Raw genomic sequence first — 16310 nt, forward strand, 5'->3', positions numbered from 1 at the left:
CTTATGTACTTTTGTGTGAAGTCTCGGTGTAAGTGCAGACGTGTTCTGAGACACGGGTTGAGTCTTCGCCGCCGGGGGGTGTTCGAGACGGAAGGGCGCGCGTGGCTTGATGTCGTTCTTCGCAGTGTGCGTGTCCAGGCTGATGGAAAGTCGGCGAAGGAGGCAGATATATATCGTAGACACGCTGCCTAGTGTTGGGCTGACGGATGTTGGTGATGTTGCGCCTGTGAAATGATCCATTGGGCATGGCGTAGGCTGTTGTCGCAGGCGGCCACCGAATCCTTGTAAGTTAGCGCCCGAAGGCTCGCCTCAGGACCGCGAAGTGCTCCTGTTAGGGGCCATTTGGGGGTCATTTGGGGTCGGTCAGGGGGGGTCGCCTTGGTCAATGATTGGGGACCGCTCCGATGGTTGATAGTGAGTCATGCTTGGCGATGATGAGGCGAAGTGCGCGTTGGTTACCTGGCAGGCAAGCGGACGAGGCCTCTGACTTGAACCAGGGTCGAGAGAGGCCAGATGCTTGTTCGGAGCCGAGAGGCATACACGTTGCGGCCAGTTTCCCTCATGAAACTGCCGTGAAGAAGACAGAAGTTGGCAATAAACATGAACGGGTAGCTTCGGCGGCAACCCCGGAGAAGAGTCCCGGAGGAGTCACGGGCGAGTTATTTCCGCTGCTAGTCTGGCATCATGTGCTGGATTTCCCTCACAAATAAGCGCTTACAACGGGAACCAAGGTCAGTGAACTGTCGATGTTATTGCTTCACTGAGCAGCAGGATCTAGTGAATCATCCCGGACTTGAGATACCGCTGCAACATTCCCCTCTCTCACGGGAGAGCCCTCGCGCTGTCCGATTTCATGCACGCTTCACGCATCCTTGAATGGCCCGAGAAACCGGTTTGAGTCACGGCTCAGTGCTTTTAGCGCTTCGTTGGCCCCCTAAGTATGCCTCGATACCCGATGTCTGACGCAGCACTGCCCTGTGACTCCTAACATCCTTGTTTGAATTGACTGCTGTGAGTGGCATTCAATCGGCAAGTTTCAATTCAGATCGTTCATTGGTCAATTGCAGCGTAGATTAACAAGAAACTCATTCAGCACGTAGCATTACGGTATCTGCCGTAGTTGGTGACGGAATGGGCATGCGTAGATGTTGACGTCCGCAGGTCAGTTGAGTATGGCCGTGGCTGTTGGAGGTGGGTGGGAAATGTTACACTTCACGGCATCACATATCAGAGTCATCGAGATGAAGAATATACAAGTGCCGCCAACTGTAAGTGCGCACACATCAATGTATTGAACGATCTATCATTTCATGTTTTAACAATCTACATCCACCACACCCTCAGTCGAAGCCCCGAGGCGAAAGACTTGCTTCCGAGGCTGCTATCGTCGTGTCTGTTCCGATCGTCATGTGGGTGTCCCGAAATGACTTGTTGGGTTTCTCGTGGTACACTTGTGACACTGATACCCTGGTGCGGCTGTTTGATAATGATGAGCCCACTGCGGATGCCATGTTCGTTGAAAGCTGGACAACCTTGGAAGGGAGGGTCTGGAGAAGTTGGCGCACGTTTGGCATGCATGCAACGATGACACCGACACCGAGTTCGACGTAGGCCCAGAGAACAACGGCAACAGAGTCGGCTGTTCACGATTAGTCTAACGTATCGTGATAAAAAGCATCTTGGGAATGACTTACCGGTAGTGTTCAGTGACGTCGCGAATACAATCAAAGTCTTGATGCGTAGTATGCTCACAACCGTCAAACTGTGCCTCTCATTAGCGTCGTTCAGTATGGGAGTAATTGGCTTTCGCCCGCCATATGATACGGCGAAAATTCAAATCAAGCGGTATGGGAGTACTGCGGCACAATACTCACAAGACACCGACAAGAAACATGGCAATAACGCCAAGCTTCTTCCGCTTATCCATCTTGAGGTTGTAGATCTGAGTAATGGGAAGGATAAGCATCACAATATCCAGCGTGATGTTCAAAGCGACATGGCTGAGGCCGATACGGTTGAGATCAAGACATGTGCCCTGGTTCTCTCCACTCCAGCCATCCCAAAAGTGAGATAGTGGCTGGCATTCTGCAAAACAGAGAATGACGAATGACAATCCGACAAGCGCGCTGAGAAGTTGCATGACCCAGAGCACTTTGCGGAAGCCTTTGCTCGGAAAGATCTTGAGGAACAAAAAGAGAATGGATGCCTTGATCGAGGCGAGGCCGATGAAGTAGAAGAACTCGAGAGCGAAGAGGAGCTATTTGAGCGTTGGATGGCATCCTTTACTTCGCAATGGGAATGGTCATGTTGCTTATGTTGCTTACCTTCAGGAAATACGTGATTTCGTAGTCGTGAAGCGTCCAGATATCCTTCCCAAGACCTGCTCTTACAACTAGCATGAGTTAGAAACCATCCACGGTGTAATTCGGTTGAACGTGCTCACAGTAGAATAGTTCGACATAAAATCCGATGAACAAAGCCTGTTCATAAAGTCAGCATTGCGCTCGAGGAACACCGTCAAGGGCCATCAGACGTACGAATGCAATGACGATAGCGGTGTCATCGGCACCCCAGGTTGACAGCTTCATGGCTTTGGAAACAAGTCGCATCACCATGAAGGCAACCGTGATGAAGGTAACAACCCCGCCAATCCAGTGAATCTTCGCCGTCTGGTCTGTCAGTGGGAAGTTGCATTGTGACCACGTCGCGTTGGTAATGACTTGAAGAGGGTTAGCATTATGGCCAGTCAGTGAACCGCATTTACCTACTCAAGCTCTCCTTGATCGTGCACGTCTGTTGAATGCAGGGTTGCACAGCTGCGTTGAACTTGGGGTCCACGCATAGGCATGTTTGGTCGGTGGCTGCGCATGTCGACTGGGGAAGCGCCTTGATCATACAACTGACCTGGAGAACACCCGAGTTAGCTCTAAATCATGGCAAGTGGGCAGATGAATACTCACAGCACAGCTAGGGATGCCATCTAAGTTGAGCGCCGCCGAGGCGAGGCCCAAGAAGCCGACGAGGAGAAGGGCGAAGGCGAAGACACGCATCTTGGCTGCTGTGGTCGAGATCGCAATCCTTGGTGTTTTGACGTTGGATATGGCGTGCGGCTGGATTCAGGGTCCTTATCCTCCAACGGCATTCCTGGCAGGCGAAAGCAACGCGATGTGAGGCCAAGGAAGGGCCGTCTTCATAAAGGCAGAAGCAAACATGAAGAAAAAGGGGCCATCAAAACACACATGACGAAGCCACACCTCCGCGATCTCCTACCAAGACAACTACCGATCAGAAGGTCGCATTAACTACCGCGGGGCAAATGCAGGGGCCATAGTGCAGCGGAAGCTCCTTGGACCGGCTCGTCGTGGCTTCCGTTTCCTTGTCCTCCGCGGTAGCTCGAGCTTCGCTAGTGGTCGATCGACGCGCCTACTTCACTACTTGGATTTCTTCAGCTCCGGATCGGGAATGGTCCGCGGGCCGGCGCCGTGTCTTAATGCGCCGTGGCTTGGCTCCGTCTTGAAGCATTGGCCTCTGGAGATGAAGTCGATGAAGTTGATTGGGGAACAGATCTTCACAAGGGGCTGGAACTGCCATCTATCGACAGCTAACGGAGAAGGCCCGGAGCACTTTCAACGGAAATAGTGTGAGACGCGACTGCTAGAGGCCGTGGCTTGACAGCGCTAAGGTCCCAGGTCAAGGGTTTGGCAGATGTCCATGCTCATGGTGCAATATTATCGAGATTGGACTACGGGAAACTCGATCATTGAACTTGGTCGACGGCTTTGAGCTCCGGGCTCTGCCTTCCGGGGGCGAACGTTGCCGGTTGGCTGGGAGAGACTGGTGCCCACGAGGAATCCATTCCATAACAATAAGAGCCGCTTTCGGCTTCATTCCAACGGGCGGTGCAACATGAATGGCACGAAAGCAGAAACATGGGTAATGAATGACGCTGTACAATGCTGTGCCTGTAGAAAATGGTTCGATAGACACGAGTCTGGACCTTCTAGAAGACATCAATCCAAATCCCAATGTTCTTCGGTTGAGTATGTCAAAGACTGCGATGTAGCCTGCCTTAGTGGTATGCGAAAGCGAGTCGGTTACCTTCTCGGACCCGAGCTCAGGTCCTCCTGCTTAGTATGGACTATTCGTCTGCAAATTCAAGCCACTCGTAGAATCTGAGGCGGCCTCTTGCAGACTACTGTGTTGCGCCTGAATCACGTCAATCGTATCCTGTGACAACCATCACAGTGATGGGATGGCATCACCCAAAGCGAAGCCACAGTTGATTAGCCGTAGTTCTGTGACGAAGAGCGAGCTGAGGCTTTCTACGAATGACAACATATCTTGCCAATGAAAGCTCTCCCAAGAAAGCTACTTCTAAAGTCGTTGAACATGAACATAGCTAAGTGGCGATGAAGCAGTGCAGCTTCAGTGATTGACAAATTGACAATGAAATCGCCAACCTGCTACATATCTGAGATGTTCAATCGTTTCGTGACCACGCAACGACTGACGTCTATCTGCAGAGTTCGGAGGACCGGTATACCAAACATAATGAGGGACCTCGAATAAGAATACTTCATAGCTATTTCTTCTGAATGAGAGGCTCTCACACGGTCCAATTTCGTGATCAACGTGACCTTCAAGTCTTTGCTCTTTAGGTGAAGCACATGTACTTGACGGCATTGCTATTGTATACTGGCCATTGTCTGTTGCGATTCTCAAAGAGCATAACTCTCTCTATAGTCTCGATTGATCAGTTTTGAGAAATTCATGGCGGTTTTGCTGTACTCAATAGCGTAGGGGGTCACGTTGTGCCATTCACGAATCACGTCGCGATCTGGAAGCTGGTCGCGTGCTGAGTCTGTGATATTGAAGCTTGGTAAACATGCGACATCCGGTAAATTCAAAATTCGGAAGATTGCGAGCGACCGGATCTATGCTGCGAGGTTCTCGGAGTACTCGACAGGTTCATCTGATGATGCGGTTAGCGATGCGAGCATGGCCCCTTGCCTGATCCCATGCATCCCCGCACGACATCGAACTTTGATTGAGCTGCAGATACCAACATTAGGCGACCGGCATTGTCCCACATCTCATCCCCAATGATATGATCGTCGTTGCGGTGACGTTACTCCAGCACAGCATCCATCGTTACATTCAAATCTCGTTGTGCGGGGTACGGCTTATCTACGTATGTCGTATCAGTCGAGGTGGAAAGACATGCAGATAGGCGTGGCTGGGAGTGGTATTACAAGTAGAGATTTCCTGTCGGCGGTGCAATCTCAGCACAGTCCGTTCAGACAAGTTGAATACCGACGATTAGGTCGCAGCGAAGCCGGTATCAGATCTCATGGCTCTTCTCCGAGTAGCGACGCTGCTGTTTGCCCCTGCTTTAGCGTGGGGGCTCCAGCTTCTACCACCCCCGGTTCAAGTTTCCGGAACTTCAAACGGCTCTGTTTGGCAAGTTGCGTCAACTCAGAAGATCATCTACATCGAAAGCGGCCTGGCGGACAAAGTCGACACAGACGGGTTGACGCTCATTCCCCCTAGCGGCAACGACTTCGCTGTACTATTCCAAGCAGATATCAGTCAACTCACCGGCGCAAATTGGACTCTCCAAAAAGTTGACCGACTTCCATGTCTCTCTACTACCAGCGGAATTCTTCTCGGTTCGTTTTCCGGCAATGGCTCTTCTATCACATGCGAGAACGGTCAACCCACGTCGGAGGGTTATGAGCTCAAGATATCACCCAAAGGCGCGTTCATCGGCGGCACAGGAGCCCGTGGGATGTGGTGGGGGACAAGAACATTGCTCCAAGCCCTGTTGACAACCAACGGGTCTCTTCCCGTGGGACGCGCCGTTGATGCTCCGGCTTACGAAACCCGAGGCTTCATGCTTGATGCGGGACGAAAGTGGTATGCACCAGGGTTTCTGAAAGAGCTCTGCAGCTATGCTTCCTTCTTCAAGATGAGCGAGTTCCATTATCACCTGAGCGATAACTACCCCCTCAACCGTGGACGCAACGAGTCGTGGCAGGACGTTTACTCTCACTTCTCGCTTCGGCCCGAAGACGAGTCTTTGCTACCGATCTTACATGGCCGGGAGAATGAGACCCTCACCCGGGAGGACTTCGCCGATCTTCAGAGCCACTGCGCGGCACGAGGCGTAACGGTCATTCCTGAGATCGAGGCTCCTGGTCATTGCTTGTACCTGACTAAGTGGAAGCCTGAGCTGTCTCTACCGAAGCGGGACTTGCTTAATCTTTCGCACCCTGATACGATACCAACAGTGAAGCGCATCTGGTCGGAGTTTCTTCCCTGGTTTGAGACGAAGGAGGTGCATGTCGGAGCCGATGAGTACGACTCAACACTGGCTGATGTGTACATCGGCTTCGTCAACGACATGTCCGACTTCATCAACTCAACAACCGGCAAGAGACTTCGCATCTGGGGAACCGACGAGCCCTCTGACAACTTCACCATCTCAAAGGATGTCATCATCCAACACTGGCAGTATGGGCAATCGGATCCCGTGCTTCTCGCGAACAGCGGTTACGACATCATCAACTCGGAGGACTGGTGGGCGTACATGTCTCTCAAAAATGACCATATGCCCATTCTACCGGCTAGATACCCCCAGTTCTTCGACGAAAGCCGGGTTCTCAACTTCGCCGACGAGTCCGGATGGCAGTGGACGCCTGCGGATTACAACCCATTCAACACGACCGAGCAGATTCCTCACGGGTCACCGTCGAACAAAGGCGCCATCCTTGCGGCATGGAACGACAACGGACCGGACGCTTCAACACAGCTTGAAGCGTACTACGCCATGCGTCGCGGCATAGCGCTTGTGGGGGCCCGAGCATGGAGCGGCAGTCGGGGACCGGTGCTTTCCGAGGACGACGTTGCGCCGAGCATCGACTTCTTCTCGCCCATTGCTCCTGGGCAGAACCTTGACCGTGTGCTTTCTTCCAGCAACTCATCAGACTCTTCGTACTCCTGGAAGCGATCCAACGACGACGGAGAAACGGTAAAGCTCGGACAGGGTAGTAAGGGTCTCAATTCCACCCTGAAACTGTCAGCCACGGGACCATTCACTCTGGCTAGCCCTGACAACACGTTATCTCTCGACAGTACCGGCAGTCTGATATTCAATGCCGATGGATATTTGTACCCCTTGCGAGAAGTTAGTCAGCTAGACGCCTTGCAGCTTGACCCAGGCCACCCAGGAAGAATTTGGGTGAACGTGTCCACGTCAACCCATGAAGAGGTGAAGGTGCCTTTACCAGCAAACATCACCATCGAGACGGATGCATTACATGGAAGTATGGCTTGGGTGAATGGAGAGTTCGCGGGAAGATTTGAGGTGTTTGTCTACGGCGGTCGGAACACCCAGTTCAGCTGGAGTCAAATGGCGTTTACCGCACCACTGGAAAGTGTCACTGGACGGGGACTCCAAGGTTTGGTCGTTGAAGAACTTGAGGCAGGGGAGTAGATATTGAATGAAAGTAAAGACTAGAGATCTTTCGTTTTCTCTTCTAGTGAAAGAAGTCCCCACTGGTTCATGAGTTTGACCGCCGACCTTTGGCTAAAGGATCTACGATACTGATGGAATCCGTATCATGAGTTCCAGTAAGATGACTTGGCACTAGGCAAAAGTCTACTCGCTCAGAGTGACGTCGCAACGGTGACCAATAGGTTGGATGATGAAGAAGTTCTCCAAACTCATTATATCATCAGTCATAGTGCTAGACAGCCGAAGTCCAGCGCACTTCCGGAACAGCAAAGCAGCAGCCATCCGGATCTCCATTTTAGCCAGGTGAAGTCCGATGCAGACACGAGTACCTGCACCGAAAGGGTTGAAGGTACTCTTCTGCAGAGGTGTCAAACCAGCTGGGTCCAACCAGCGCGTCTCGTCGAACCTTTACGAAGTCAGATATCTGGACAATAGCAGGTGATGTTGGGCATACTTCAGAGGGTTAGGCCAGACTTCGGGGTTCCGGTGGAGAGTGTATGCCTGTGTCTCAACTTCCAGGCCAGCAGGAATGAAGTAGCCTCCAAGCGTGACTCCTTTGGAAGGGACAACCCGGGGCAAACTGCTCGGCACGCCGGTGTAAAGTCTCAGAGTCTCCTCGACCACGGCATTCAGTATCGGTAGGGTTTCCAAGAATGCGTCGTCGAGAAGAGCCGACTCGTCAACGGCAGCGAGTTCCGCTTCCAGCCGTGCTTGGAGTGCGGGATTCTTCAGAACAGCCCATACAAGATACGTGAGAGTAGACGCGGTCGTGTCGGCGCCGGCAAAGATGAAGTTGTTGGCCTCGATCCGGATGTCCTGCGGCGTGAGATCGACTTTCTCGTTGGCGTCGCATTCTGCGAGCATGGTCGCGAAGACGTTGGCCTTATTGTCTCTGTGGTTCATGAGGTTTGACACGGCCTTGCCTCCGTAGTCGCTTACTCGCTGGCCCGCCGTGAGAAGGTTCTGTATAGATTTGACCGGGATGTAAGCAGATATCTTGTAAAGCAAAGGTAGCTCGTAGCTCAAGGTGGCGCTGATTGCGGTGGCTTGGAGTGTCTCGATATACTCGCTTTTCTATGAAGTGTTAGTTGTAAGCTTAAGATTCCGAAAGATGGACCATGCGGGGGATCGCGAAGAATTTTCAATGCTTTTGACTCACCTTGCCAGCCTCGAGAAGCTCAAAGGACTCCCCAAACGACAACTGCCCAATAACGTCCGAAGCCATGAGCAGCCACCAATTGAGGACATCAGTAGACCCATTGAGCGTCTCGGCCTTGATCCGATCTATCGCCATGACAACCTTCTCTCTCACAACAGATTGACAGTTATCGCGGATGTTGTTAGTAGACAAAGCCCGCGCGAACAGCTTCCGCCGAGCCGCGTGCCTCTTCGGGTCCGTCATGGCGAAGACACCGCTTCCGATGCCAGACCCGCCGGCGAAGTCCTCGTACCATTGCGACTTCAGGAAGCCAGAACCGATTCGGTGGATCGTGGTGAATTCCTCGGGGTCGGCGACGGCGACCTGGAACGGCGAGACCCGGACGATGGGACCGTATTGGGTGTGGAGGTCGTGGACGTAGTGTATCCGTCGGCCGGTCATGGTCTGGTATTTGAGGACATAATGCGTGAAGCGGGTGTACCACGGCCCTGGGACATGGCTCAATGGGTTTCTCAGGCCGAGAAAGAGTAGCTTGAGTAGATGTTAGACTTCACTATTCCCTCACATAAATGCTGGAATGAGCACCCACACGAACTATCGCGAAGGCTGAAAAGGCAACGCCAGCCCACAAGAGGATGGTTGGTTCGGCGAGAAACATCGTGATGTTCTCAGACTGGTGTGCTAGGGTTCAGTGAGACAGTGAATGTGAAAGTATCGGGAGGACGTAGGCTCGGAAGAAGATAGTTAAAGTAGGGAGTTTGATTTAGCCGCCCGAGCACGCCAGATGAATCAGGCGCCGCGCCGGCGCCGGACCTGTGTAAGAGGCCGGTGGCCGAGATCTACCGTACAGAGCTGTCTAGTCCGGCCTGGGGGTTGAGCTCCGCTCGCGACGCGAAGGACGTTGAGATTGACTCAAGTTTGAGTTGTTTTTAATCCCCGAATTGTAACTCGTCGGTGGTAAGCCGAATTTCATCACACCACATGCAAGTACGGTTGGTTCGCGGGGTACATCCAATCATTACCCCTTTAGCCTGGACATCATACAGCCAAGACGTCCCTACATTCGGACTGCATGGGAGAAAGTGGGTTCAGTATTACCAGAAGAGTTCCGGACACAGTGCTGTGTCCGGAATTCGGCTTTTGCGATCCATAGCCGGTGGGAGCGAGCTGTCGCTATATCAAGAGGGCGCCAACCCGTCCAACGCCACCTGGACTTTCTACGGATTCTAGTCTCCCACAATACACGAATAGGAGTCTATCAGAAAAGCATCTACTCCATCTTCTAATGTTTGACAGTACAAAAGACTTTGATTCAGCCTTCCTGTATTTTCTCTTCGTCTACGTGGCACATCCCATCGGCCGCTAGGCCGCCCACCGAACGAACGACCGGATTATCTGTCACAGGACCAGCCACTTTTTCCGTGGAAGTCACTTGCAAATTCATGTTTCGGATGAATACGGACGGAATCGGCCACCTCACCGAAGCCGGACTTTTGGATCGTGGCTTTCTTCAACCCATTTGCCTGAAATACGAGGATAAGAGAGACAGATTGCAGGATATTAGCGGCAACATGGTCATGTAGAAATACATCCCCCATAAGAAGCCGATCAGATTCTCATGCAATCACATCCATCATGCGAGAGGCATATTGTGACGCGACAAACTTGATGACTTTATCTCAAGTGGACTCAATACGAAACATGAGCGTACACTTCCTAGCCTACGAGATGATTTCAATCTCACTCTCTCATCATCTCCCTCAACTCATCAACCAACGAAGTCCCACATCTAACAACCCCTTCTCCGTCGCCATAGTCCTGCGCTATCACTCCTCCCGGCAAAACAGCAGTGATGAACTGCACAAACTCCGGCACATACGCCTCCGGAATCTGCTCCGACCAGTACCCCGCAAGCCCATCTTTCGGAATGACAACAAGCTCGCCTTTCTTGCCTGTGACCTGCTCCAGCGCCTCCTTCACATCGAGCGGACTGTAGTGCCGAGGGCCGAATAGCCTCACATCTCTCTTGCTAGGGTCGATCCTATCCGCGAGGAGGGTCTTGGCGCAGTATTCGCCGATGTCCTTGGTGCTCAGCTACAGAAGTGTCAACGGAGCTTCGTCGCAAGATTAGGTTACTGATGGAGATGCTCTTACCATGGGCATTTTGAAGTCCGCGGGTGAAAACGGGGACTCGAATCTAGGCGGGTCTTCTTGCATAGTCTTGAGAGCCTGAGACCAGACGTGGAAGTAGTACCCCGGCCTGACGATGACGACCTCGGGAGCAGCATCCTTGAGGATGTTATCGGTGATGTTGTTGAGTTTCAAAGTACCCTATCATCGATCGCCCATCATTAGCATCAAACTCGTAGACGGTTACGGATGTCTACTCACAATCTTGTCGGGGTCATGCTGAGCCCCCAAAGCCGACTGAATGACCAGCCTCTTCACACTCGACGCCTTTTTAAGAGCCGCAGCAACATAATTCGCCGTCCTCTTTGAGAACTCCGTCAGGTCCGTACCATCCCATACTGGCGGTGGCACGTACAGCACCGCGTCGGAGCCCTCGAAGTCGAGACCAGTCCCGGCTGCGATGTCGCCTTTCACAGCCTCGAAGTTGGCATGGCTGGTGAATTCCGGTGGTGCTTTGAATGGATCTCGGTAGATCCCTCGCACTACTAGTTTATCTCCGGAGTTGAGCAGAAATCGGATGGTCTCTTTGCCTGCTTGGGTTGAGGCCGGAAGGACTGTGATGTGGGAGGGCATGGTTGCTGAAGTAAATGATATCCTGACTTTCGATATCTTGTAGGACCTCAGACAATATTGACATCCGCTCTGGATGACAACGACACATACTTATACTCGTTCGCCAGCAGTAATGTCTCGATATATTTGTTGGCTGTTGGCTTGGCATGTAAGCCGCCGCTTAGAAATCTGTGGCTGTTTCATAAGCCGCCAAGGCGCCGTTGCGTAGTCTGATGTGGTGATGCAGATCCTGCGCCGCGCTTGAACATGAATTGAGATCGTTGGCTGTCTAGTCGGCGAGCGCGGATGGCTTAGTCTCTGCTTGGCGGTTGTAAATCCATGCGGAATACATAAGCCGCATCGAAGGCATCATTGCATCACACGTGAAACTATCACGTGGAAGATGATCTTGAGATCGAATAACAGAAAGTTCTAATTACAATGTCTAGTGTTCTATCGACAAAATCATCTAAAATCTCAAACGCTTGCCATCTCAATGCCTCACATACACCCTCATCTAGGCACCCAAATGCCTCCGTTCCCATAGGCCCGATCCCGCAACGCCGCCCCCTCCGTCCTCACTCCGGCAAGGTGCACCGGGATCCGATCAACCTGCTTCTGCACCCTCTCCCTCGTCTCCATATACCTGTCACTCAAACTCATCTCGCTCCTCATAGTCCTCATCCTCTCCCGCGTCTCCACGGGTCCCCAGTTCTCCCGACTCAGACTCGCCACCGCCAACAACACATCCGTCCCGTACGCCGCGAGCGCCGCCTCCGACCCGACCGCCGGCGTCGAAAGCCGCAGCTGTCCCATCACCAGCACCTTCAGCCGCGTCTCCAGGAACAGGGCACCGCCGAACTCGTGGATCAGGTGCACCGTCGCCACGTTCTTCGCCGCGACCCGCGGCGTCGCGTACGGCGCGGGGCCGACGGTGATGATGCTCTCGTGCCACTCCGTCGACACGTGCTCCAGCCCGCTCCGCGGCACCACGCGCGCCCACCCGAAGTAGACGCCCCGCATCCGCATCCTCACGTCCTCCGGCACGTCGGCCAGGTTCGCCGTCGGGATCCCGAGCTCCATCCCGCCCCGCCCCGTCCCGCGGACGATCCTCCCGTCGAACTTGATCGGGAACGGATCCACCGGCCCGTCGTCCGGTCCGACGACCTCCGGCGGCGCCTCCTCGAACCCGACCTCGCCGGCGCCGTCCTCCTGCCACGGCGCGTACCCGGCGCCCCTCGTCGTGGCGTACTGCTCCTCGTACGCCGTCACCGTCGTCTTGATCCCGGACTTGTCGATCCCGGACTTGGCCGTGGCGATGTGCGTCGCGTGCTTGGTCACGAACTTGGCCGTCTGCAGCTTCTTCGTCCGCGCCTGCACGACGGCGGCCGCGGGGCCGATGTACCGGTTCGCGACGGTCGTGGCGACGATCGAGCCGGCCTTGATGCCCAGCTCGATCGGCATGCTCGCGAAGCTCGCCCCGCGCACGACGCTCGCGTCCGTGGAGGTGCTCGCGATGCGGAAGACGGGGCTCGGGCAGAGGACTTTCCTCTTGCCCTTCCCTGCGTCGCCGCCGCCGCCCGTGCAGAGGACGAGACGGAAGTAGCCGTCGTCGGCGGCGGCGGGGATGCGGACGACGTGGGTTTCGCGGGGGAGGTGTTTGCTCAGGTTCTTGGGGGCTTTCTTGAGGAACTTCTTGATGTCGCGCTGGCAGCCCCTCTCGTCGCCGTCGGGCATGTCAGAGGGTGTGGCCTGCGCGGAGGGCGTGACGTCGAGCCAGGAATCGTTGGCGCCGACGAGGGACTTGAGGTTCATGCCCATGTTTCCCGAGAAGCCTTTACGCTGGAGCCAGAGGGTGCGGGTGGGCGGCAGCGGCGCGTCGGAGAAGATGGTGACGGTGACGGAGGTGGAGGGGCCGCGGTACCACACCAGAGCGGTGGAGTGGCGGAGGATGGCGTGGTGTTTTGTGTATTCGAAGGGGTGGCTGATGAGGCCGCCTGCGAAGTACTTGGTCTCGTCCAGGGCGGTTTGCCAGAACGTCTTTTCTTTTGTTTGAGAGTCTGCTGAGGGCGCTTCTGAGGGCGCGTAGACTGGTGACACTGGCGGGCGAGGTCCGGAGAGGGGAAATGTTTCTGATGCCGGTGGGCCTGCGAATCCCGGCGAAGGTGAGGGCACGTAGTGAGCCGCTACTGGGAAAGTCGCAGCATTCTGCGGCGGAGGAAAAGGTGGCGGCGGCGGAATCTTCTGGTGAGTCCCTACAGAAAAGGTTTCTGACTTTTGAGGAGGGAAAGAAGGCGGCGGCGGAACATGTTGCTGAGACGTAGCATAAGAGCTCTCTGACTTGGACGGAGGCGGCGGAACAGAAGACATCGGCGAAACAGGCGATACCGGGGACGCCGGCGGACGATACGGTCGATACCTCGGCTCATTGAACGTCTCAGCACACGCAGGCGGCCCAGGAAACACCGGTCCCGGGCTAGGCGGCGCCGGCGAAGGGAGTCTTCCGGGACTGGGCGGAATGATGTTCAGACGGCCGCTGGAGTTGACGCCGGGAAACTCCTCATAAGCCGGCGGCGGGTCGTAGACGGACGGCACCGCGGAGTCCCTCAGGTTCGGCGTCGATCGCGCGCCGCGGAGGACCGGCCTGCGGCTCGGAAAGGGGTCGAAGTCGGGTGGCGGCGGCATCGGCGGCGGGCCGGGTAGCTGGCCCGGCAGGGGCTTGCGCCTCACGGCGGCCGCGATTGGGGCCTCCATGACTCTTGCTGCAGGACGCTCTGGTGGGTGTCTCTTTTCGCCTCCCGACTCGCTGCGTCCGTCGCGTGAAAAGGTATTTCAGATTGAGCAAAAAGAAGATGTCTCCGGGACAGACTGGAAACCTTTGTTGAGATGAGATACTCGTATTCCAGAATTGCGAGCCCCTGAACTGAGATGAATCTGGAAGTGTCTCATCACGTGTCGCCAAGTCGTTAAAGAGCGGTGGTGAACGGTGGCGGGCATGGGTCTGTCGCGGTGATAATGTAAGCAGCATTCTCGACGGGTGGTTCGGCAGGAGATGAACTGGCCAAAGCGCCGGTTTCTCAAACGCTTGGTGAGATGGTTGAATTGAGATGAGGGAATGGTTTGGCTGTGATGACTTTCATGAGAGAGAATTGGGTGATGGTGAGTATCTGACATCAAATAAGCAGCGCGCTACCGACCGTAATACAGCATCATCACAGAGTGCTTAGGTGGTGACCCCTGCATCCACTAGGCTGCCAGGTAAACGGATTTTCGCATACGAGGGAGCGTCATCAACTCATCGCAGAGTTACAGATAAGGAATAGAAAATCAAACATTACGGAGAACTTACCGCATGTACCGATTTCCAGCTCATTCGGGACCTTCGGACCCGATGGTGCCGGTCCGGTAACCAAAACCTCCTCCGTCTCTGTCAGCCATCTAAGCCCGGGGGCGTTCATCACTCTAACACTGAATGAGATCTCACAATCAAGCTGAACAATAATCTGAAAGGTGTATTATCGACAACGAAACAAGTAATCGCCCAGTCCTGAGATTGAGCGGCCCATTCACAGCACTGATTCCCAGCGCAAATCCCAAGCGCCGATATTCAGATGAGCCACCCAAACTCATCACGCCTCACCCCTCTCACTCACAAGTCTCATATCTCATCAACTCTCACCTCCCGTACCTCATCCAAACAGCAGCCCCGCCAACAAACACAATCCCCATCAGGATCAAGTTCGTCAGCGCTCCCTCGATCCACCTCTTAATCGCCATCTCCTCCCTCATCTTCCACCCTCCGCCGGACCCGGTCGCGTTCGCGTGAGGAAACGGCGTCTTCGGGACCTCCTTGCCGAGAAACGCGCAAAGCGGCTCCCAGCCCTCGTCGACGGACCACTCGAGCAGCCGCTCTGGCGGGACGAGGCCGCGGATCATGTCGCAGTGTTCTGTGTCGCCTGTCAGCTCTCATATCATCCCAGAGAAGAAGAAGAAAAAAGAAAAGGCAGACTCACCCCGATATATCCACTTCCCATTCCTCTTGATAGCCCCCGCCATATCCCCGTCAGGCGCCCGGAAGAACAGCGCCCACAGAAACCTCTCATACACGTGCCACGCCCAGAACGCCTCGCGGTCCAACAGGCTCGCGACCCAGAAGCTCCAGCTCTCGTTGACGTGCACCAGCGTCTTGACCGCGCTCTCGTGCCACCTGTCCAGGTCCCTCCTCACGTTCAGCACCACCTTGGCGTCCGGGTACGCTCGGATCATCTCCGCCGCAAAACAGCTCGCCGCCGCGTCCGTGACCGCCGTGCAGTGCCCGATCAGCTCGTCGAACTCGTCCGCCGTGATGCTGCAGTCGCCCTGGCCGTTTTTGCCCGACCCGTACCACTTCTTCCGTGCGAGCTTCACCCAGCCCGGTGCCGGGATCGGGGGGTCCTCATAGACGATGTCCCAGCCGTGGTACGTGTGATCGTAGCCGAGTGTGAGAAGGGCCTTCTGGAGGGATTCTGTGCCGCTGCGCGGTGGTCCCACGCAGAGCACCTCCATCGGCTTTGTGCGTTTGCGAGGTGTCGAGGGCGGGATGGCGTAGATGTGGTTTTCGAGTATGTGCCACCACCAGGCGTTCATACTCGACAGCGGCGTGAACATTATCGCCGATTCTCTGCGGTCGCAGATGTCACCCTCGTGTGAGAATACCTCTTTGATTCCTCGATACCTTCTAGAATGCGCCCCGCGGACGTCTGAAGGATCCTACCCGTGAGCTAGCGACGGTTGAGCTGCAGACACAAACCGAGCTTACATACGTCCGTCCGTCTGCCCCCGAACCTCAGCTGACAGGAAACGAAAATATTTATACGGGGACCCGAGCCTCAAAACAATCCACGATTCCCCATC

The 16310-nt window shown here is 54.7% G+C and overlaps 4 protein-coding genes across 4 annotated transcripts; 1 reads left to right on the plus strand and 3 right to left on the minus strand.

Moving 5' to 3' along the window:
* Window positions 1–1340: 1340 nt before the first annotated feature.
* CkaCkLH20_09581 (CFEM domain-containing protein) lies at window positions 1341–3050 on the minus strand (the record flags this gene model as incomplete). The annotated part of the gene is made up of 8 exons (XM_038892296.1): window positions 1341–1639; window positions 1695–1762; window positions 1875–2257; window positions 2325–2392; window positions 2444–2480; window positions 2538–2719; window positions 2769–2904; window positions 2961–3050. 8 exons carry the CDS (start codon window positions 3048–3050, stop codon window positions 1341–1343), a joined length of 1263 nt encoding a protein of 420 aa, XP_038742532.1.
* Window positions 3051–5350: 2300 nt separating this feature from the next.
* Window positions 5351–7495, plus strand: CkaCkLH20_09582 (putative glycosyl hydrolase family 20; the record flags this gene model as incomplete). Its single annotated transcript, XM_038892297.1, has 1 exon — window positions 5351–7495. The coding sequence occupies one exon, from the start codon at window positions 5351–5353 to the stop codon at window positions 7493–7495; it is 2145 nt and encodes a 714-aa protein (XP_038742533.1).
* Window positions 7496–7660: 165 nt separating this feature from the next.
* On the minus strand, window positions 7661–11438 carry CkaCkLH20_09583 (cytochrome P450; the record flags this gene model as incomplete). Its single annotated transcript, XM_038892298.1, has 7 exons — window positions 7661–7922; window positions 7971–8590; window positions 8676–9206; window positions 9271–9356; window positions 10463–10769; window positions 10830–11006; window positions 11067–11438. The coding sequence occupies 7 exons, from the start codon at window positions 11436–11438 to the stop codon at window positions 7661–7663; spliced, it is 2355 nt and encodes a 784-aa protein (XP_038742534.1).
* A 492-nt stretch (window positions 11439–11930) lies between these two features.
* On the minus strand, window positions 11931–16064 carry CkaCkLH20_09584 (uncharacterized protein; the record flags this gene model as incomplete). Its single annotated transcript, XM_038892299.1, has 3 exons — window positions 11931–14223; window positions 15097–15364; window positions 15431–16064. The coding sequence occupies 3 exons, from the start codon at window positions 16062–16064 to the stop codon at window positions 11931–11933; spliced, it is 3195 nt and encodes a 1064-aa protein (XP_038742535.1).
* Window positions 16065–16310: the final 246 nt, after the last annotated feature.

Source organism: Colletotrichum karsti (genome assembly GCF_011947395.1).
Source record: "Colletotrichum karsti strain CkLH20 chromosome Unknown Scaffold34, whole genome shotgun sequence".
Taxonomy (NCBI): Eukaryota; Fungi; Ascomycota; class Sordariomycetes; order Glomerellales; family Glomerellaceae; genus Colletotrichum; species Colletotrichum karsti.